Raw genomic sequence first — 23,911 nt, 5'->3', positions numbered from 1 at the left:
AACAGTGGAATAGGATGAGGGGAGGGACCTAGAGACAAAGAGTGAGCACTGGAGAAGGCCCCACAGATGATTCCGAGGCACAGTCCTTACTCATCCTGGGAGAGCAATGCCATAGGTGTTCCAGTATACACTTTGGTGTTACAAACCTCCCTGAATGTAGTGACCTAAGGCAGTGATATATATATATATATTTATAAATCTATTTTAAACAAGGCTCAGTGGGGATAGCTCATCTCTGCTGCGCTTGGGGTGGGTGAGAATCATGGTAGAATAGCTCAGTTACAGGTGGGTAGCTGATGCTGGCTGTCATTTGGGACTGCCCCTGGGACTTTGACCAGATCATCTACATGTATCTTGGACTTCCTCACACATGGTGACTGGGTTCCAAGAGGGAGCATTGAGATGATAGATAGATAGATAGATAGATAGATAGATAGATAGATAGATAGATAGGGATCCCTGGGTGGCTCAGTGGTTTAGCGCCTGCCTTCGGCCCAGGGCATGATCCTGGAGTCCTGGGATCGAGTCCCACATCAGGTTCCCTGCATGGAGCCTGCTTCTCCCTCTGCCTGTGTCTCTGCCTCTCTCTCATGAATAAATAAATAAAATCTTAAAAAAAAAGACATAGATAGATGATAGATGGATAGATGATGGATAGATAGATACCCCAAGCCAGGTGGGAGCTCTGTCCCTTCTTTAAATGTTTTTATTTTTATTTTTTAAGATTTTTAAAAAGTAATCTCTATACCCAGCATGGGACTCGAACCCACAACTCCAAGGTCAAGAGTCACATGCTCTGTAGACTGAGCCAGTCAGGCACCCCTGTCCCTTCTTTTTTTTTTTTTTTTTTTTTTTTAAGACTTATTTATTTTAGAGTTGGAGGAAGGGCAGAGGGAGAGACTTTCAGGTGGATTCCCCACTAAATGTGGAGCTGGAAGCTGGGCTCAATCCCCCAACCCACCAGATCACAACATGAGCCAAAACCAAGAGTCTGATGCTCGATCACTCAGTCGACTAAGCCACCTAGGTGCCCCCTGTCCCTTTTTTTTAAACCTAGGCTTGGGGGCCATGCTATCACTTCTACTCTAGTCCATTCATTAGAAGTCAGCCACTAAGGCCAGCCTACGTTCAAGAGATGGGGGACTAGACACAACCTCATGAGAGAAGGAATGTCAAGGAACTTGCAGATATGTTTTAAAACCACCACACACACCTAGGCGGTAAGAGCACCAAGGACAGAACGCTGCCCATGGCTGCCCACAAGCCAGCCAGCTAGTCTATGATTCTCTCACTGGTTCCAAGTAGAATCAGGCTCCTCCCAGAGCACCTAGCCCCAGGAGCACCCCATCAGCCCAGAAGACACCTCCCCCAGGGTTGTTTCATAGACTTCTGACCCAGAGACTCCTCTATTGCATACACTCCTTGAGTAACTTCCTGATTCCTGTTTTCAGAAATTCTTGAGCAGTGGAGTGGGAGGAACCCGAGTGTCAGGATATCTGGGTTTTGATCCCTGTGCTGCAGAAGATTGTAAAAAAAAATGCAAGCTAGGGTGCCTGGCTGGCTCAGTCAGTGGGCGTGTAACTCCTGATCTTGGGGTTGTCAGTTTCAGCCCTATGTTGGGTGTAGAGATTTACTGTAAAAATAAAATCTTAAAAAAAAAAAAAAAAAAAGAATGCAGACTTATTTGGGAGTGAGGAAATTACAAGCAATAATTTCCCTGTTTCAATTTTCTATATTATTGTTTATTATTTTTTAAAGTTTTTCTTGTAGTGAAATACATACAACATAAATTTTACCATTTTAATGATTTTTAAGTGTACAGGTCAGCAGCATTAAGTACATATTCACTGTTGTGCAACCATCCTCACCATCCATCTTGAGAACTTTTTTATCTGGTCAAAGTGAAATTCTATGCTCTTTAAGCAACTCCCCATCCCCTTTTCCCCCAGGCCCTGGCCACCACCATTCTACTTTCTTGGTCTCCGTGAGTCTGACTGCCCTGGGGACCTCGTATGGGTAGAATCCTACAGTATTTGTCCTTTCGTGACTGGCCTAATTCACTTAGCATACCATTCTTTTTTTTTTTTTAAGATTTTATTTATTTATTCATAGAGATGCAGAGAGAGACAGAGAGAGGCAGAGACACAAGCAGAGGGAGAAGCAGGCTCCATGCACCAGGAGCCCGACGTGGGATTCGATCCCGGGTCTCCAGGATCACGCCCTGGGCCAAAGGCAGGCGCCAAACCGCTGCGCCACCCAGGGATCCCTCTTCCTGGTTTTAATGATGTTTACTCTTCTAGTGTTTTTTTTTTTTTTTAAGATTTTATTTATTTATCCATGAGAGACAGAGAAAGAGAGAGAGAGAGAGAGAGGCAGAGACACAGGCAGAGGGAGAAGCAGGCTCCCTGCAGGAGTCCGATGAGGGACTTGATGCCAGGACTCCAGAATCACACCCTGGGCTGAAGGCAGGCGCCAAACCGCTGAGTCACCCAGGGATTCCCTAGTGTTTTATTTTTTTAAGGAAAGACTAAAACAGAACATTACATACATTTCAAATCTATTCATTTATTTAGATTTTTAAAAACATATTGTTGTAAATACATGTAACAAAATGTATTATCTTAGCCTGTTTTTCAAATTTTATTTATTATTTATTTATTTATTTTTCATGATTTTATTTATTTACTTGGGAGAGAGAGAACACAAGCATGGTGAAGGGCAAAGGAAGAAACAGACTCCCTGCTGGGCAAGGAGCCCGATGTGGGACTCAATTCTTGGACACTGGGATCATGACCTGAGCTGAAGACAGACACCTAACCGACTGAGCCACCCAAGTGCCCCAATCTCTTTAATTTTTTTTAAGTTTATTTTTTAGTAATGTCTATACCCAAAGTGAGGGTCAAACTCATGACCTCAAGATCTAGGGTCGCACGCCCTTCCAAGAGTCAACCATGTGCTGCAATCAACCTTTTTTTTTTTTTTAAGATTTATTTATTTATTTATGACAGACAGAGAGAGAGAGAGAGAGGCAGAGACACAGGAGGATGGAGAAGCAGGCTCCATGCTGGGAGCCTGACGTGGGATTCGATCCCGGGACTCCAGAATCGCGCCCTGGGCCAAAGGCAGGCGCTAAACCCCTGAGCCACCCAGGGATTCCCAATCAACCATTTTTTAAGTGTCCAGTTCAGTGTTATCAAGTTCAGTGTTTTGTTTTTTTTTTAATTTCTTTATTCATGAGAGACACAGAGAGAGGCAGAGAAATAGGCAGAGGGAGAAGCAGTCTCCTTGCAGGGAGCCCAATGTGAGTTTCCATCCTAGAACCCCAGGATCACATCCTGAGCTGAAGGTAACACTCAACCATTGAGCCACCCAGGCGTCCCTCAGTTTTGTTGTTGTTTTTTATTTTTTTTTAAGATTTTTATTCATTTATTTGGTAGAGAGAGAGAAAACAAGCACAAGCAGGGGGAGGGGCAGAGGGAGAGGGAGAAGCAGACTCCCTGCTGATCAGGGAGACCAATGAAGGGCTCCAATCCCAGGACCCTGAGATCATGACCTTAGCTGAAGGCAGACATTTAACCGACTGAGCCACCCATGTGCTCCAATTTCAGGTTTTATTTTAAGGCTTATGATCTCATCAAATTATAATTGTATCAGATTCAAGCATGTGTCATAGGGCTAGGAGCCTCCGAACTCTATTTCTACCTACTCCTATCTCATGCCACACTTTGTGCTCCTTCTGGCCCTTTCCTCAAAACCACCAGGACAGACCAGTGTGAGTCAGGCTGTCCTTGTGATCATGTTGTAAGATGCTAACATTTCAACATATTTTTTAGCCTTTCTCAAAAGGCTTGCAAAAGAAAATATTAATCCCAAGTAAGAGTTGTGTTCTGTTCAGTTGCTTGCCAGACTAGGAACTTATATTTATGCTTCTCCCATCCCTCCCACATACATGGGTTGTGTGACCTTGGGCACGACACTGCCCTTACGCGGGGCTTGCTTGTCATCTGTCGGCCAGTGAGTCAAACTAGACAATCTCCAAAGGGACCCGAGTGACCGACAACACTCCCTCATGCCGCGTTCCCAGGCTCTGCGGACCCTCACCCCAGGAGAAAGGAGCCAGGGTGGCAAATGTCCAGGGCCTTGGAGATAGACCTGAGCCTGATTCTATACCAGACTTCTTCCCAGAGGCCTTACTCTGTTGCTACCCACACCGCACCTCACCAATGTCTGGTGAGATAGTAAGATATCACACCCTGACCAAAATTGAGGCCAAATATTCTGAAGACAGAGAAATGTGTATTCATAAGAAGTATGGGGAAGGCTGGGTTGAGCAGGAGAGGGGAGGGTGTGGGTGGGCCAGGGCCAGAGCCACCGCCCCCAGAGTAGGGAAAGCAAGGAGCCTTGGGTGCTCTGTGAACCCACCTCTTGGTCTCTGGTGGAAGGTTTTGGGGCCTGAGGCCTGGGGCCTGGCTGGGGTGAGACTGAGTTCAATACAACTACTGCCCGTTGAGCCCCACCTCTCACCAGGAAACGCCTCCCCACCACATTGACCACATCCCCCCAGGTCGCCTAGGAAACACTCCCCCCCCTCCCAGGGCCAGAAAGTTGGGGCACAGTTGCCCAGCAACAGGTGGTGCCCTTCCGCCCTCATCTGAGGCGATTGCCTGGGCGCTCAGTCACAGGGAGTGCTCCAAAGGGAGAGCCAGGAGCCCTGGGGGTGCCCCAAGGTAAGGTGAGGCAGCGGGAGGCCCCTGCAGATGGGAAGCTGGGGGCCCCGGCAGAGCAGTCAGGCAGGGGCCAGAGCAGAGGAGGCGCCTGACACCTGGCATGACAGCCAGCGAGCGTGCTGGAGCCTGTAGAGGCGAGACCAAGCCCAGGGGAGTGGTGAGGGCACAGGAGCATCCCAGGTGCTGGCCAGTGGCAAGTGGGCTTGCACAGGGTGGGGGCCGGGAGGGGAGGAGGGGACAGTCTCATCTTACCCACCACTTCCTCTGAGCCAGAGCCAGACCTGGGCCGCGGGGGTGGGGGTGCTAGATGGAGGAAAGAAGCCCTTGGGGCCCTCAGAGTTTTGTCTGAGGCACCCCAGGGTCTGAAAGGGAACTGGGGTTTCTGCAAGCAGGCTGGGGAGCCTGAGCAGAAGTGTCTGGCTGTAGGCCGTGGAGGGACCCTTGCTCTCCAGCCTTCTGGGTCCCCTTGGCTCCTCTGTCTGCCCAGGTCTGTTTCCCGGGCCAGATGCTGCGCCCCTCAGGCCTCTGTCTTTCTCCTCGCCCTTGTTTGGACACTCACTGCCTCCTGCCCCCGCTTAGGTTGTGGCCACCCTGTCTCATCTGACCCCTGTCTTTCCAGATGCCTTCAACACCAGAGCAGCCCTCTGGGCAACAGGAGGGACTCCCTGTGTCCGAACTGGTTCCGTGGCCCCCACTGCCCTGCGGACCCTGCATCCCCATCATGCTGGCCCTGGCCTCCCTCGCCGCACTCTTCCTCCTAACCACAGCCGTGTTGGCCGAACGCCTGTTCCGTCGCTCTCTGCACTCGGACCCTGGCAACCACGCACCCACCCTGGTCTGGCGCCCTGGAGGAGAACTGTGGATCGAGCCCAGGGGTACTGCCCGAGAGCGCTCAGAGGACTGGTATGGCTCTGCAGTCCCCTTGCTCATGGACCGGCCCCCAGACCCTCCCACCCCTGGGGGCACATTGGAGGCCAGAGCCACAGCCCCACCTGTCCCTTTAGCCCCACTCACCCCTCCTGGCTCCTTGGCCCCCCATACCCCACACAGGGCCCCAGCCTGCAACACCTTCTGGGGGCCCCAGGCGTCAGAGGAGAGGCCCTACGCCCCAGGCCTGGTAAGCTGGGCTGAGCCTGAACAGAGGCCAGAGGCCAACATGCATCTGGGGAGCCCCCAGGCCCAGAGGCAGCGACTAGGAAGCCCCGATTTTGAGTGGGGCCTCCAGCCTCGGGTCACCCTGGAGCAGATCTCAGCTTTCTGGAGGCGTGAAGGTCGGACCAGTGTGGGGTTCTGAATCCCCAGGTCCTGGAGGACTGGCCTCCCAAAGACCCATACAGAAGGCCCTACCTCAGAGAAGACCCTGAAGCTCCAGCCTAGGAGCCCAAGTTGATACCTGGGTCCCCAGGGAAGAATGCCCCCTACCCATCCTCGGCCTTTTACATCTGGATTTCAACTCCCTGGATCTGGGGCTGGGCAGTTTCCTGTGGACAGAGCTGGTGCTGCAGAGGAAGCCCAGAGGTGTGTGCCTTTGGCTGCCCCAGGCTGCAGAGAATTGGAGGTGGGGCCCACTCTGGGCCAGAAGACACCAAAATCACGTTGCAGATTAAGATCTCAAGGTACCAAAGAGGCAGAAAATAGCATCATCATAGGGGTTTCCGCCTTCCTTTGCTGTGCAGCTAAGATGCTGGGGTTGGCGTGCAGGGTTCCCGTGGATGCCGAGAAACAGGCCGAGTGTGGATGCTAGCAGGAGAGGACAGGAAGTCAGCCTCTCAAAGCCACAGATTGTGCCTCCAAGGAAACACAAGACCAGGCAAAGGAGCGTCTTACTACATCTCAACTGTGCCTTTGACCCTCAACTTGCAACAGGGAACTTCATCAGCCAAACTGGGGAGTTGCCTTCCTTGCCCAGACCCGGGACCTCGTATCAACAGAGACCAGGGGCAGCCTTCCGATCTTGACCCCTCCAGGGTGCAGGACACCAGCCAAGGAGACCTGAGTGCGATCCAATGTGGAAAGGAACGTTGTCCCAGGGCAGAGCACCAGCGTCTGGTCCTCTCCCTGGGACCTTGCTGGATCAATCCAGAGAGATGGATTTGCCCCAGGACACGCTTATTTATAACGCTCCACCCTTGTAGAAATGGAGCCCAGGGATGTCCTTGGCCCTAAAGCCATCTGTAAGAGCTGACCTCCCCTCTGGGAGAGGAGCCAGGAGTGGGGAGAGGGGAAGTAGTTTCCATTCCATTCCTGGGGTTTGATTTCCCAAACTTCAATCATGAACGTTAGGATTTTTGCCATATCACTTAACCATCTGTATTTTTCTTTAAGATGACTTACTATTTGCTTAATAAATTTATTTTAAAAGGAACCTTTTTTGTATCACTTCTGCAAATGGAAAACCAGTATCACTTGCCATAAATAGAAGGTCCAACATGAAAATAAATACAAGGTAAACAAAGATATTGCGTAAACGTTGTTCTTTCACTGCTGGAGGCATTCATTTACTCAAAGATCTGCTCTTTCTTTGTTAAAAGAAAAGAGAACCGGTGGATCAGTAAGTGTTAGGAAAGTGTCAGACTGGGATCCCTGGGTGGCGCAGTGGTTTGGTGCCTGCCTTTGGCCCAGGGCGCGATCCTGGAGACCCGGGATCGAATCCCACGACGGGCTCCCGGTGCATGGAGCCTGCTTCTCCCTCTGCCTGTGTCTCTGCCTCTCTCTCTCTCACTGTGTGCCTATCATAAATAAATAAAAATTTAAAAAAAAAAAAAAAAAAAAAGGAAAGTGTCAGACTTCCTAGTCCCATCCTGCCATCTCTCCACCCCCCACCCCCGCCCCCGGAAGTACAGAGAGACTCAGAGTCCTGGGGGGTGGGGAGGAGCAGCCATCCTGTGCTACTGAATGGCCAGGAACCTCCCAAGTTCACACCCGGTTAATGCTGGACACAGCTCTTCCTTCCTGCTCAGGAGGGCCTTGGAGCATTCACCCCCTGGATGCAGGAAGGAAGTGGAAGTACCAGCAGGGCATTCCTCTGAGCCAGGCCCTGCGGGTGGAGGAATCAGGCCCTCGCTCTCAACTCTCAACGAGCTCAGCGTCTCCAGTGGCAGGGGCAGGGCTGGGGGAGGGTGACAGAAGACCGGGACAGAACTGATACAAGATAGAGATCAGGGCTCTGGTCCCATCTCTGTCACTCAGGAGCTGGAAAACCATGTTGCTTCTCATTGTCATCATCAGCTGGCAGGACTGGGTCGTGGGGACCCTGCACATGAGGGGCAAACAATCTGCCAGGGAAACACAACAGGCGTACAGTGTTCAGAGCTCAGACGCCCGCATGTCAAGTGATCAGCAGAGGCAAGGCCCTGGCTCTCCAGCTGGCCTCGCCGCCCACACACTTGGAGACTTCAGGAAAGTGATTTTTATGTTGCTAGGACTCACATTCTTTCTCTGCGAGAAAGTTGAAAGTTAACCAAGAGGGGCATCTAGGGGCTCAGTGGTTGAGCATCTGCCTTGAGGGTAATGATCCCAGGGTCCTGGGATGAGTCCCACATCAGGCTCCCCGCAGGGATCCTGCTTCTCCCTCTGCCTGTGTCCCCACCTCTCTCTGTGTCTTTCATGAATAAAATAAAATCTTAAAAAAAAAAAAAAAAAAAAAAAGAGGTTGAACAAGATGCCCTGTGGGGACTTTCTAGCTTGACCTCTTAAAGATGCTGGGAAAGGAAAGAGGGGCGTGCACATGCATGGACGAATGTGATGTTCCTGCCCTAGAGTCCAGCCTGCTGTCCCCAGAGTCATCTTTACACTCTCAGACCCAGACAAGGGGCCACAGGAAAGGGGAACGGATGGCTAGGTGGGTGGATTAACAGTGGCATTAGTTTTACCCTTTTCCTTTCTCTTTGTTTTAAACCTCTGCCTCTCCTTTTTAACACCCTCTGATTACTTTCTCATGCTGAGTCCTTCTTTTAATTCTTCAGGTGCTTAAAATATACTTACTGTGTGGTCTTTTGCTCCATGATTCTGTTGTCTGGAGTTCTGGGGTGCTTACTTTCGTCCATGACAGATGGTTTCCTCTTAAGTTTCTAATTCAGGGCTGTGAACTCAGAGTCAGCAGGGGGACACCATGTGACTAAGTTTGATGGTGTCTTTCTAGAGAGATTCTGGTTTGCTCCTGTCAAGGATGCTTCAAGGGTATTACAAACCCTGAACCATGTTATTTGCTCATTTTATCTGGGCTTCCATGATGGTGTAAACTTGGAACCCAAATCCAAGTGAGGGCAAGCCTTCTGCAATGAATTCTCAGGACTTTTCTATTGCCATCAGATCTCAGGGCGAGGCAGGCAAGGTTCTTTTGTGCTCTCTGAGCCGATGGAAAGATCTTTTTTTCTAGTCTACTCCTTCACTAAGGGTCCCCCTTTAAGGGGTTGAGCTTTATATTAGGGTCTCCGTTTTCAATGGCCCTGCAAGACCTCATCTCCAATCTCTAAGTGAAGGTAAAGCCCAAAGCCCCTGTGTTGCCAAGATCTACGGCCTCAGAGCTCTGGTTTTCAATTTCCTCCTTGTGTGTGGGGATTCCCCTTACTATCTTGAAACCCAGCTGTGCATTTTGAGGGATGTTTACTTGATTTTATGCCTAATCTCTACCTGTTTTATGGTGGGGATGTGCTCTTTAGGTTACACTGTTCACGACATCACAAAACCCAGACTATTTCCTCTATAAACAAGATCAGATCTCTTCCACCTTAAAAAAACCAGCCAACCGACAACCAATTCTCCATCCTTCACCACGCATGACCTCGCACCTCCTTCACTGCCAAACTTCTGGAAAGAGCTGTCTGTCTTAACAGTCTAGGTTTCCTCCTCTCCCCAGCAGCTGAAACCTGCTGTAGGCTTTGGCATGCCTCCAGCACTCCAGAAGAAACTGCTTTCTTTTTTTTCTTTCTTTCTTTTTTTTTTTTTTAGAAACTGCTTTCACCAAAATCATGACCTGCATATTTTACTTAAAGGATACCTCTGTAGGCTACATTTTTTTTCTCTTTTTTTCTTAAGATTTTTAATTTATTTATTCATGAGAGACACAGAGAAAGAGAGGCAGACATAGGCAGAGGGAGAAGTGGGCTCCCCGCGGGAGCCAGATGTGGGACTCGATCCCAGAACTCCAGGTCATGACCTGAGCCAAAGGCAGATGCTCAACTGCTGAGCCACCCAGGTATCCCTTGATTCTTTTCTTGACATGTTCTCTTCGCTTAGCTTCTGTGATTCCACACACACCTGATATCCCTTCCCTCCCTCTGGCCATCCTCTCTGACTTCTTTCTTGTCTGCCTTCTTCAGCAGTCCATCCTGGACAGCTTTTGTTCTTGCCTGCCACGCTTCTCCTGAGCAATCTCACTCATGCCCATGGCCTCACCTGCTGTCCCGTACCTGAAAATCCCCAAGTTTCCACCACCAACGGTGGCAGATATGATTCTCTTATTTATATGCTCTGCCATTATTCCAAAGTAATAGTAACAATGGGAAAGAAACAAATTAACTAACTAGAAGATTATCTCAGAATCACTCCACAGCTGTCCTTGGGTACAGAGACAACATTTGTCCCCAGGATAAAACCAGGAAAAAAGAAAATACAGGGGTCATGAATTTGCATGAGTAAAGAGGCCAAGCAGGAGATATAGGTGGCCAAATGGACCAAGGGACAGAGGTGGGAAGGGACACATGCTCATCTGTAGGGACAGCAGCCACTCAGCTCTATTAATCACGTCTGTCCTGATTTTCTAGCAGAAACTAGAAATCTGTTTTTTTAGGTAAAATCAACCAAAATGTTGACCACTTTATATATATGTAAGTATTTTAATAAAAGCCAAATGAACCAAAGCTGTAGGCCACTTGTGGTTCATGAGCCATCAGTTGAAGATCGCTCTCTCTCTCTCTCTCTCTTTTTTTTTTTTTTTTAAAGTAGACTCTACACCCAGCCTGGAATCCAACAGAGGGCTTGAACTCATAACCCTGAGATCAAGACCTGAGCCAAGATCAAGAGTCAGATGCTCACTCAATTGACTGAATCACCCAGGCGCCCCTCTTTCTTTTTAAATATTTTTATTTTCTTAAGATTTTATTTATTTATTCATGAGAGACACACAGAGAGAGGCAGAGACATAGGCAGAGGCCGAAACAGGCTCCCTGCAGGGAGCTCGATGTGGGACTCAATACCAAGACCCCAGGATCTCAGCCTGAGCCAAAGACAGATGCTCAACCACTGAGCCACCCAGGTATCCCTAAAGATTTTATTTTTAATAATCTCTACATCCAACATGGTGCTCGAACTCAAAACCCCAAGATCAAGAGTCATATGCTCCAGCAACTGAGCCAGCTGAGTGCCCCTGGAGATCTCCTTTAACAAACTTGAATAAATGCCTGGGAATTCTCCTGAAGTGGATGTGGAGAGTCCCTTCTTGTCTTGACCTTTGGTGGTGTGAGGTGTGGCAGGCTGCTCTCAGATTGTCTTAAATCAGGGTTTTCTCCACCTTCACACGATTGACATTTGGCCCAGATACCTCTTTGTGGTGGGAGACTTTCCTGTATGCTGTAGGATATTTAGCAGCATCTCCGGTCTGTAACCACTAGATGACAGTAGCATCCCCTGAGATATCACAACCAAAAATGTCTCCAGACATTGCCAAATGAATGGCACCTGGGGAGAGGATTGAAGTGAAACATTTTCATCAATTAATACACCTTTCCACAGAACTCGCAGCCTGTCCAGGTATAGGCCTGCTGGTGAACTACGTGGATCTCCTTTGACTCACTTCCAGTAGAACCAAAAGGATTAGGATGAAGAGACAAAACAAACAGCCCTGGAGGAAACAAATAAATGAGATAATGCAGCATGAAACAATAGAGGTTTCTAGGAAGACATGGTAATTGGAGAACAAGAAATAGTTTGGGAAATTACAAATATCATTGCCTAGGGATGCCTGGGTGGCTCAGCGGTTTAGCACCTGCCTTCAGCCCAGGGTGTGATCTGGAGTCCCAGAATCGAGTCCTGCATTGGGCTCCCTGCATGGAGCCTGCTTCTGCTTCTCCCTGTGCCTGTGTCTCTGCCTCTCTCTTTTTTTCTCTCTCTCTCTGTCTCTCATGAATAAATAAAATCTTTTAAAAAAAAGAAATGGAAAATATGAAAGAAAAGTTAAGAGATGATCAATCCATTCAATATTCATCTGAACAAAGTTCCAGAAAGAGAGCCCAGAGAAAATGGAGGAGAGGAAATAATCAAAGATTCTATTTGATTGAAAAAAAATTTCAAGCAGAGAAAACAGCTCTATAAACTGGCTGTCACTTGGCTGCATCCTGGATCACCTGAGGAGCTCTTAGAAACACACACGCCAGGATCCCTGCTCCTCCTCAAGGTGAAGAAAGGGAACCAGGTTTACCCTATCAGAAACAACTACCACTACCACCACAAAACCAGACAAAACACACAAAACAATGGTTTTCAAAACACTGGACACTAAGCAATGAAGGACAGTAACAGAAACACTGCAATTCCAGAGAGAAAGGAACACAAGGACACTAGGGGAAGAGCCATCTTTGCAGGGAGCTCCACTCAGGGCCTTCTCCCACCAGCCAGACTAGAAAATGTGACAAGGCTTTGGGCAGGGTATTCGGAAGGGTTTGGCTTTAGTAGCAGGGAATAAATAGCCATAAGCTGAGCGTTGCTCTGGACCTGTCTATCAAATCATACAGATTACAAAAATATCTGGCACTCAGCAAGGTAAAATTCACAATGTTGAAAGATTACCAGGCAGGCAGAGAGGCAGGAAACACATGAAGAATAATGTGAAGAATAATCAATCAATTGAAACCAACCCAGAAGTGACACATACGTTACAATGAGCAGAAAAGGACATGAAACAGCTTTCATAACTGTATTTTGTATGTCAAAAAAGTTAAATAGAGACAGGGAGATATAAAAAAGACATAAATTCCTAGAAATGAAAATGGCAATGTCAGGGCCACCTGGCTGACTCAGTCCGTGGAGCATGCAACTCTTGCTCTTGAGGTTGTGACTTTGGGTGTGGAGATAACTTTAAAAAACAAAGTCCTGGGATCCCTGGGTGGCGCAGTGGTTTGGCGCCTGCCTTTGGCCCAGGGCGCGATCCTGGTAGACCCGGGATCGAATCCCACATCCGGCTCCTGGTGTATGGAGCCTGCTTCTCCCTCTGCCTGTGTCTCTGTGCCTCTCTCTCTCTCTGTGACTATCATAAATAAATAAAAATTTTTTAAAAAAATCTTAAAAAAAAAGAAAATTACAGAGCCAGATATGAAAAATACATTGAATGAGATCAATAGTAGATGAGACATCGTGGAAGAAAAGATTCGTCAAGTTGAAGGCAAAGCAATAGAAATTATCCAAAATAAAATACACAGAGAAAACAAAAATTTTTAATGAAAAGCACATTAGTGAGCTGTGGAAAAATCTCACATAGCCTAATATGTGAGTAAATGGAGTTGAAGGAAAGGAGAGACAGAGGGACACAGAAAAAATATTTTAGGAACTAATGCTTATGTTATTTCCAAGTTTGATGAAAATTATAAACCTACATATCCAAGAAGTTCCATACATCTCACACACAAGAATCTCCACCAAGACACATCATAATCAGGGGCACCTGGGTGGCTCAGTGGTGTAGTGCCTGCCTTCAGCCCAGGGCATGATCCTGGAGTCCTGGGATCAAGTTCCACATCAGGCTCCCTGCATGGAGCCTGCTTTTTCCTCTGCCTGTGTTTCTGCCTCTCTTTCTCTCTGTGTCTCTCATGAATAAATAAAAAAATATATATTTAAAAAAAGACACATCATAATCAAATTGCTCAAAACCAGTGATAGAGTGAAAATCCTAAAAGTAACCAGAGACAGCTCAACAACACTAATCATCAGAGTAATGAAACTCAAAACTACAACGAGATATCACAACCATTAGGATGGCTACTATTAAAAAAACAGGGGGCCCCTTTGTGGTTCAGTTGGTTAAGCATCAGACTCTTGATTTTGGCTCTGGTCATGATCTCAGGGTGGTGCAATGGATCCCTGTGTCAAGCTCTGTGCTGGATGTGGAGCCTGCTTGAGATTCTCTCTTCCTCTTGAGCTGCACCCCCCTGCCAATCTCTAAAATAAACAAACCAGAAAATACATGTTGGTGAGGATGTAGAGAAATTAGAACCCTTGTGCACTGTTGGTGGGGTGACAAAATGGTGCAAACACTATGGAAAACAATTAAAAATAGAGCTACCAGGGAGCTTGGGTGGTACAGTTGGTTAAGTGTCCAACCCTTGGTTTTGGCTCAGGTTGTGATCTAGGATCATGGAATTGAGCTCTGCATTGGCTTCAAACTCAGTGCAGAGTCTGCTTAAGATTCTCTCTCCCTCTGCTCCTGCCCTCCCCAAATAAATAAACAAATCTTTAAAAAAGCTAAAAAACAATAGAGCTACCATATGATTCAGCAATTTTACTTCTGGGTATATGTCCAAAAGAATTGAAAGAAGGATCTCAAAGCACACGATTTCACAACAGCACTATGCACAGTAGCCAAGAGGTACAAGCAACACAAATGTCCATCAATAGATGACTGGAGAAGCAAAATATGTTCTATACACATAATGGAATATTATTCAGCCTTAAAAAAGGAAGGACATCCTATCACATGCTACAACATGGATGAAACTTGAGGACATTATGCTAAGAGAAATAAGTCAATCACAAAAAGACAAAATACTGTATTATTCCTCTTACATGAGGTATTGAAAGTAGTCAAATTCATAGAAACAGAAAATAGGATGGCGGTTGATGGGGAAGGAGGAACAGAGGAGTTACTGTTTAATAAATGTAGAGTTTCAGATTTGCAAGATGAAAAAGTTCTAGAGATCGGTTTGTTTGTTTTTTTTTAGATTATATTTATTTACTGGGCAGCCCAGGTGGCTCAGCGGTTTAGTGTTACCTTCAGCCCAGGGTGTGATCCTGAAGACCCAGGATCGAGTCCCACGTCTGGCTCCCTGCAGGGAGCCTGCTTCTCCTTCTGCCTGTGTCTCTGCCTCTCTTGTGTCTCTCATGAATAAATAAATAAAATCCTTTTTAAAAATTATATTTATTTACTTATTCATGAGAGACACAGAGAGAGAGAAAGAGGCAGAGACAAAGGTAGAGGGAGAAGCAGGTTCCCTGCAGGAAGCCCAATGTGGGACTTGATTCTGGGACTCCAGTATCATGTCCTGAGTGGAAGGCAGACCCTCACACACTGAGCCACCCAGGTGTCCCTGGAGATATGTTTTACAACAATGTGAATATACTTAACACCACTGAACTGTACACTTAAGAATGTCCAAGATGGGGGATCCCTGGGTGGCTCAGTGGTTGGCCCAGGGTGTGATCCTGGAGTCCCAGGATCAAGTTCCACATTGGGCTCCCTGCGCATGGACCCTGCTTCTCCCTCTGCCTGTGTCTCTGCCTCTCTCTCTCTGTGTCTCTCATGAATAAATAAAATCTTTTTTTGTAATGTCCAAGAGTGCTTGCTTCAGCAGCACATATACTAAAAAAATGTCCAAAATGGTAAAGTTTTCTGTTTTCTGTTTTTTATCATACATACAAAAAGCAGCCAGAGACAAAGCCAAAGAGACAGAAAGCAGATTAGTGGTTATCACAGGTTGGGGGAGGACAGAATGGGCAGTGACTGCAAATGAGGACAGGGTTTCTTTGGGGAATGATGAAAATGTTCTGGAATTAGTTGGTGGTTATGGTTGCACAACTTGGTGAATATACTAAAAACCACCGAATTGCACATTTTAAAAGGGTGAAGTTTAGAGTATGAAGATTATATTTCAATTTTTTAGAAAAAGCACCCTAAGGAAAAAGACACTACTATAGGAAAACAGAGATAAGGTTGACATCAGGTATCTTGTCAGAAACAATGCAAATAAGAAGTGAGAGAAGCAATATCTTTAAGCATTGGAGGGGGAAAAAAAAGACAACCTAGAATTCTATACCTGGCAAAAAAAAATTTTTATATGAATGTAAAACCCAAATTCACAGATCTAGAGAACAGATTGGTGGTTGCCAGAGGAAGGGGAGTGGAGGGTGGGCAAAGTGAGTGAAAGGGGTGAAAAGTTACTGACCTCCAGTTATAAAGTAAGTCCTGAGGATGTAATACATTACATGTGGTGACTATAGTTAACAATACTGTATTCTTTATTGGAAAATTGCTTAAAAGTAGATCTTAAAAGTTCTTTTCACAAAAAAAAATTTTTGTGACTATGGGTGAGGATGGATGTTAATTAGACTTGTGGTGATCATTTTGCAACATACACAAATATTGAATCACTACATTGTACACCTCAAACTAATATAATGTTATGTGTCAATTACATCTCAATTAAAAAAAAAAGAAGGCAAAAGAGAAACATTTTCAGATTTACAAAAGCTGAACCCACACCAAATGAAAATGTAAAATGTCTCCTTCAAGCAGCAGGAAAATTATCCTAGAAGAAATCTGGATTTACAAAAGGAATGAGAAGCATCAGAAATAGTACATATAGGGGTAAATACATAAGATTTGTTTTCTTCTCCTTTATTTATTTTTAGTGAGGGGCAGAGGGAGAAGAGCAGAGGGAGATGGAGAGAGAGAATCCAAAGCAGGATCCACACCCAGCTTCCAAGTTCAACATGGGGTTCGATCTCACAACCCTGAAATCATGACCTGAGCTGAAATCAAGAGCCAAACACTTAACTGACTGAGCCACCCAGGTGCCCCAAGATTTATTATTCTTTAAATACCTTTTTTTTAAAGATATTTATTTATTTATGATAGACATAGAGAGAGAGAGAAAGGCAGAGACACAGGAGGAGGGAGAAGCAGGCTCCATGCCGGGAGCCCAACATGGGACTCAATCCCGGGACTCCAGGATCGCGCCCTGGGCCAAAGGCCAAACCGCTGAGCCACCCAGAGATCCCCTTAAATACCTTTCAAAGAGAATTGATTTTTTCTTTTTTTTAAAAAAAGATTTTATGTATTTATTTGAGAGAGAGAGAAGCGTGCACACTAATAGGGGAAAAGGCAGAGGCAGAGGGAGAAGCAGACTTTTGGATGAGCCGGGAGCCCAATTCCAGGACCCTGAGATCATGACCTGAGCCTTAGGAAGATGTTTAACTGACTGGGCCATCCAGGTGCCCTGATAATTTTTTTTTTCAATAAAAAGAATAGTATATTGTGGAGTTTAGAACATATGTAAAATTTAAATGGGATGCTTGGGTGGCTCAGCGATTTAGCACCTGCCTTCGGCCCAGGGCATGATCCTGCGTCCCGGGATCGAGTCCCGCGTCTAGCTCCCTGCATAGAGCCTACTTCTCCCTCTGCCTGTGTCTCTGTTTCTCTCTGTCTCTGTGTCTCTCATGAATAAATAAGTAAAATCTTAAAAAAAAAAAAGTTAGGGATCCCTGGGTGGCGCAGCGGTTTAGCGCCTGCCTTTGGCCCAGGGCGCGATCCTGGAGACCCGGGATCGAATCCCATGTCGGGCTCCCGGTGCATGGAGCCTGCTTCTCCCTCTGCCTGTCTCTCTGCCTCTCTCTCTCTCTCTGTGACTATCATAAATAAATAAAAATTAAAAAAAAAAAGTTAAATGTATGACAACAGCAGCATAAAGGCCAGGAAGGGAGAGATGCAAGTCTACAAGGTTGTCATACTATTTATATTGTGGTGTAATACCCCTCAAATATTTGTAATAGACGGAGACAGGTTACAGATGAATGCTCTAAAACCTAAAACAATCACACACACACACACACACATACACACACACAAGGAGTTATAGCTAATAAGCCAACAAAAGAGGAAAAACAAAACTAAAAAACACCTCTGAAAAAGAGGCAGAAAAAGAGGAACAAAGAATTGATGGGACAAATAAAAAACAAACGGCAAGATGATAGATTCAAATCTAATCATATCAATAATTTTTTAAAAGATTTTATTTATTTAGGGATCCCTGGGTGGCGCAACGGTTTGGCGCCTGCCATTGGCCCAGGGCGTGATCCTGGAGACCCGGGATCGAATCCCACATTGGGCTCCCGGTGCATGGAGCCTGCTTCTCCCTCTGCCTGTGTCTCTGCCTCTCTCTCTCTCTCTGTGACTATCATAAATAAATAAAAATTTTAAAAAAAAGATTTTATTTATTTATTCATGAGAGACATGGAGAGAAAGAGAGGCAGAGACACAGGCAGAGGGAGAAGCAAGCTCCATTCAGGGAGCTCACCTTGGGACTCGATCCCGGGTCCCCAGGATCAGGTCCTGGGCCGAAGATGGTGTCAAACTGCTGAGCCATCCAGGCTGCCCTCAATAATGTTTTAAAAGATTTTATTTATTTATTCACGAGAGACACATTGAGAGAGAGAGAGACACAGGCAGAGGGAGAAGCAGGCTCTTCGCAGGGACCCTGATGCGGGACTGAATCCCTAGGCCCTAGGATCAAGCCCTGAGCTGAAGGCAGATCACTCAACCTCTGAGCCACCCAGGCGTCCCTAACCATATCAATAATTACATTAAGCATAAATAGTCCAGGCTAGATTGGAAAGGAAGAAGTAAAACTATATTTTCAGAAGACACGCTCTTATATATAAAAAATTCTAAGGAATCCACAAAAAATCATTATAACCAGCAAATGAATTTGACGAGGTTGCAGTATACATAATCAGTATAAAATATATACAATATATATAAGCACATGAAAAGATGTTGGCATCACCAGTCATTAGGGAAATACAAATCAAAACCATACTAGGACACTGCTTTACACCCACTAGGATGGCCATAATAAAAAAGACAGGGGTATCTGGATGGCTCAGTTGGTAGAGCATGCAACTCTTGATCTCAGGATTGTGGGTTCAAGCACCACATTAGGTGTAGAGATTACTTTTTAAACACTAAAAACTTAGGGATCCCTGGGTGGCTCAGTGGTTTGGCACCTGCCTTCAGCCCAGGGTGTGATCCTGGAGACCCGGGATCGAGTCCCACATTGGGCTTCCTGCATGGAGCCTGCTTCTCCCTCCTTCTGTGTCTCTGCCTCTCTCTCAGGAATAAATAAATAAAATCTTAAAAAAAAAAAAAAAAAAAACTTGTACAAGAATCTTCACAGCAGCACTATTCATAATAGCCTTATTGTTAATAGCATTATTCATAATTATTATTCATAATAATAAAAGGGGAAACAAGACATATGGGCATCAATGATGAATGGATAAACAAAATGAGATCTGCTCACACAGTGAAATATTATTCAGCCACACAAAAAAGTGAAGTACCAATGCACTCTACAATGTGGATGACCCTCAGAAATGTGCTAAGTGTGGAACGCCTGGGTGGCTCAGCGGTTTGAACATCTGCCTTCAGCTTAGGTCATGATCCTGGGGTCCTGGGATTGAGTTCTGCATCAGGCTCCCCACAGGGAGCCTGCTTCTCCCTCGGCCTGTGTCTCTGCTTCTGTCTCTGTGTCTCTCATGAATAAATAAATAAAACCTTTTTTTTTTTTTAAAAAAAGGAAAACTAACAGGGGTGCCTGGCTATCTCAGTCAACAAGAGCGTGCAACTCTTGATCTCAGGGTCATGAGTTCAAGCCCCACGTTGGGTGCAGAGATTAACTAAAGAAGTAAACAGATAAACTTTAGAAAATGATAAAGCAACAAAAATAAAAGGTGTGTATAAGCTAAATTCTTTGTCCTTCACACACAGAGTCAAGAGAGCTTTAAAAGCTATAAATCATCATCTTTCTAATGCAAGACTGCCACCAGAAGAATTCAAAACAACTCTTTAAAAGTGGGCTATCTCCAGGAAATGAGAGTGAATAGAGATTTTTACTTCTTCATTTTTACAACCTGATAAGTAAATTAATTAACAAGTGAAAAATAAAGGCGAAGATAAATTAACTATCAGAGTTAATTCATAAAGATGTATGAAACTTTTTTGGTTTTATTTTAATTATTGTATGCAGAGTGATGCTGACCTATTGCCACGGACAGGTCATGAAACAGTTCTTTTGCACCTTCTCTGGCTTCCCTAGTGCACTTTTCATCCATTGGAATTAATTAGATTAGAATTTTTAAATATATATTTTTTAAGATTTTATTTATTTATTCATGAGAGACACAGAGAGAAAGGCAGATACATAGGCAGAGGGAGAAGCAGGGTCCCCATAGGCACCCCAGTGTAAAACTCGATCCCAGGATCCCGGTATCACAACATGAGCTGAAGGCAGATGCTCAACCACTGAGCTACCCAGGTACCCCTAGATTGGAATTTTTTTAATGCAAGGCTTGTTTTAGCCCCTGAAATAATCTATTTGGGTAGTTTACCAAAAATACAAAACTGTGTTAAGTACAATCGTTTACCCAAAAAGCTGCCAAACCTCAACGGATTCCCCTTCTGGCTCATAACATTCCAAGAAAACAAAGCAAGTCATGCAAAAAATAAAAATTAAATGTCTTTGTTTTTCGGTGAGATTACAGTTAAGGGACTATTATTATTGTTCAATATGAGAAGAATGATTTTTATCGAGCCTCTAATACATCAGCATTGTCCTTCCCATATTGATATATTATCCCAAAAAAATGCTTTCCTTTGGCTAAAGGGCAACTAAATATCAAGAAGCAAGGGGCTTGTGGGATAGCTCTTCTTGGTACCATCCCAGGCTTCGGAATCTCTCAGCTGAATTGCTGGGAGAGAGGAAAGAGGTTACCCAACAACCCACCAAAGTAGAGCTATGAGGATCTCTGCCCCTGATCATTTTCCAGGGCTGCTGTGCTAGATTCCAGGGATCTGAAGAGCACTCCATTCTTGAAATGAAGAAAGCCCTCATCACCTGGCATGAGTTTGGGGTGTACAGTGATCAGCGGAAATGCTATTCACAGCCTCCTGGTGAAATTCCCTTCAGGACTTTGAAGTTTGGTCTTACAAGCTGAGCCTACTTAGGGCCTCAGAAAGCAGGGCTTAAAATGTTACTGAGCAACTGCCAAGATGATCAAGACTCAGGAAGCGATTGGAACAAAGTACAGAGGTACTGAAATATTTATGAAATTTTACCTACCATATTGTCTTGAAGGCCTAGTGATAAATTAATACATGTGTCCACACCACATCATACCACAGTGGGATTTTTTAAAGATCCAAAGTTGAATTGCTTTCAGATACTAATAACATCTTGCCAGTTTTAAATGCCTTCAGTTTTTAACCGGCCTTAGCACGCTCAAACTCATGCCCACTGGGTTCACGGTCTCTATCAACCTGGTTTGACCTCTTGCCTTCCCCGACCTTCTAGACTGAGTACCCCAGTTGGTGGGTGGGTGGAGGGCTGGGAAGAGGGATGGAGAGATGGGAGGAGGTGGGGAGGTGGGTAAATGGAAGGGAGTGGTGGATGAACTGATGAGTGCATGTGCACCTTGGTAATCTCTGGAGTACAGAGGACCTTAAAAAGTCGCTGAGAGACCTGGAGCAGTTGGATAGGGATCTGGTGAAGAGATTAAGCTGGAAAAGTGGGTAGAAGAAGGAACTGTTGCATACCTCTCCTCAGCTTCCATCCTTGAGCAGATGCGCTGAATATTCACAGCCTCCCTGGCTGTTATCTTTGGGACCCAGAAGGGAAGATGGAAGCAGAGAAAGGACGGTGGTGTGGTTACAGTGTCCTCTGGTGGCCATGAGGGGACTTGGCGTTTTGTCTTTTTTCTCCCAACCCCGCACCCCCAGTAGACTATAAAGTCCATGAGGACAGGGACTTTTGTCTGTTCACTCATTGTTGTATACTCAGTGTCTAGAATACTATCCAGTATGTAGTAGGTGTTCAAACCATATTTATTGAGTGAGTGGCTGATAGATTTCTAATCTTGCTCCACCGCTTTATTGATGTATGACCCTGAGCAGCTCTCTTTACCTCATAAATCCTCAGTTTCCTCCTGGGGAAAATGGAGATACTCACCCCCACCCCCACGGGCATGGAGGGAAAGAGACCTTCCCAGGGCTGAGCAAGGGCACTCAGTCAACGTTCCCTTCTCACCCACCAGCCAGCGTTGGTGATACGTTATATGCTGACTGTAGCACCCAGCTGGATAGGCACATTTGCCATAATGAGCATGGAAGCATGGGCCTCCGCTGGGCATGGGGCAGCTTGGGGAAATCATCCAAGCCTAATCCCAGGCTGGCCATGCAAGAAGAAGGTGTAGCCAGATAGATAGGGTGCTACCAGGTGAGGTGTGGGATTCCTCTTCTTCCGATTCCACTCCCCAGTTCAGTCTCCCCACCCCCACAGCCACACCCAATTCCTCCTACTGCCTTGAACCCATGGGGTTCCATCTGAGCTCTGAGCCTTTGCACACGTTGTTTCCTCTGCCTGCATTCCCTTGTCTCCAACCCCATTGCCACGACCCACATTCGAGCCTGTGAGGGGCTGCATCAGCCTCCTCCTGGGCTCCCTGCAGCCACTGTGGCCCCCTTCAATGCGTTCTGATGCAGTGAACTCGGTCTACAGCAAATATGCTTATCTCACTTTCCAGCTTCAGTCTGATTGTTCTCAGGACAGAGTCCAAGTCCTCTGGCCTACCATCTTGTGGTCTGGCCCCAGTCCAGCTCCTAACCATCTCGCCTGTCTTGCTCCCATCTTCAAATCTTCCACCAAACAATCCAAGTCATTTCCTATCTCTGAGCCTTTGTCCTTGCAGTCCCCTCTGCCTGGAAATCCACTCCATTGCAAGGAAAGCATGTGTTGCTTTTGCCTGCCCAGGATCCATTTCCTTTTCCTCTGGTAATGGGATCCCCTCCCAGCTCTCAGATCGGGAGGTGCCTGGAGGGCTGACCCATTTCTGTGTTCAAGGGTGAGCTTGAGACTCAGCCTGCTAGAGTTCTTTTTTCTTTCTTAATTGGGATGCTGTGGGTGCAGTACACATTCCCCAGTTGGCCACAGCCCACTTCGCTCCCATTTATTTTATCTTCTGGGTCCTGGAGGCATTGGAGTTTGAGATTCTGTGTCTGTCAGGCTCTGATTCCCTTCTGGATTCCAACTGTTTTGCCTTCCCATTCCCAGTGTATCCATGAATCTTGATTTCCTTATCTTGACACCTAGAAGTGCCCCTGGTTCTGTGGGTGTTCAGTTATGACACTTCGGGATTGAGAATCTGAGGCCCAGAGATCTAAGTTCCCTAGAGCCAGGAAGTCTGCCTAGCTGAGCATGACTGTTTTCCCTGGAAAAAAGGACAGGAGGACCCAAGGGTGGAAGTGCTTATTAAAGAGGAAAAGTGTAGCCCCAGGGGACATCTCTGGGGTGTGTCCTGTGAGAAGGTGTCACCAAAGGCAGTGGCTCACCACTTCTGTCCAGCATCTTTGCTAGATTAATCCCCACTGTGTGCTCTGAGCCTGACCACAGTAGCTGCTCAGCACTTAATTCGTGCGTGAAGGATGGTCTTGTTGTCTCTGGAGCTTTCATATCTGAGATGAGCTCATTGTTTTCTTGATCTGTCCCCTTCTTAGCAAGGGGTCTCCAGGATTGAGGAAGGGGCAAAGGGGTAGGTACCTCCCTCAAGGCAGACTGCGACCCCTAGACCCTCTCTAGTAAAGGAGCTTTGTGGATGAACTGTTTTCCTCTTCCTCTGGCAAAGGGCAGAGAAGACAGTGGGTTTCTCTCCCAACTGACGATAGCGCAATGGAACCAAGACATAAAGGGACTTCAAGCACCAAATGGAGATGCATAGTGGAGTCGGCTGGGGACCCCAGAAGTGAATGGTCAGGTTCTCGCTTCCTCCAAAGAGGTGGTAACAGTAGCCAGAGGTGAGAGGCAAAATGCTTAATAATCAGTACAATATGGGCACCAACCAAGTAGAATGTTCCAGCTGAATGCCAGCCCAGTGGCAGGCTCCCAGCTCAGCGAGGAGCCTGCTTCTCCCTCTCCCCATGTCCCTCCTCTGCTCGTGCTCTCTTTTAAAGACTTTATTTATTTTTTTAATTATTTTATTTTATTTTATTTTATTTTATTTATTTATGATAGGTACACAGAGAGAGAGAGAGGCAGAGACATAGGCAGAGGGAGAAGCAGGCTCCATGCACCGGGAGCCCAATGTGGGATTCGATCCTGGGTCTCCAGGATCACACCCTGGGCCAAAGGCAGGCGCTAAACCGCTGCGCT

General features: G+C 46.2%; 1 protein-coding gene across 7 annotated transcripts in view; it reads left to right on the top strand.

Annotated features, from left to right (window-relative positions):
• C6H16orf54 (chromosome 6 C16orf54 homolog) overlaps positions 1 to 7,182 on the top strand; it is a 40,918-nt gene extending 33,736 nt beyond the window's left edge. For 3 of the 7 annotated variants that reach the window (XM_038539838.1, XM_038539834.1, XM_038539836.1), the window contains one exon: positions 5,347 to 7,182. In XM_038539838.1, the coding sequence (XP_038395766.1) occupies positions 5,347 to 6,021 (675 nt within the window). In that variant the 3' untranslated portion in view covers positions 6,022 to 7,182. The other 4 variants (XM_038539835.1, XM_038539833.1, XM_038539837.1 and 1 more) reach the window with 4 other exon arrangements.
• Positions 7,183 to 23,911: the final 16,729 nt, after the last annotated feature.

This window comes from Canis lupus, chromosome 6 (genome assembly GCF_011100685.1).
Source record: "Canis lupus familiaris isolate Mischka breed German Shepherd chromosome 6, alternate assembly UU_Cfam_GSD_1.0, whole genome shotgun sequence".
In the NCBI taxonomy this organism is placed as follows: Eukaryota; Metazoa; Chordata; class Mammalia; order Carnivora; family Canidae; genus Canis; species Canis lupus.
The sequence above is the reverse complement of the archived record's forward strand: the minus strand, read 5'-3'. Positions and strand labels throughout refer to the sequence as shown.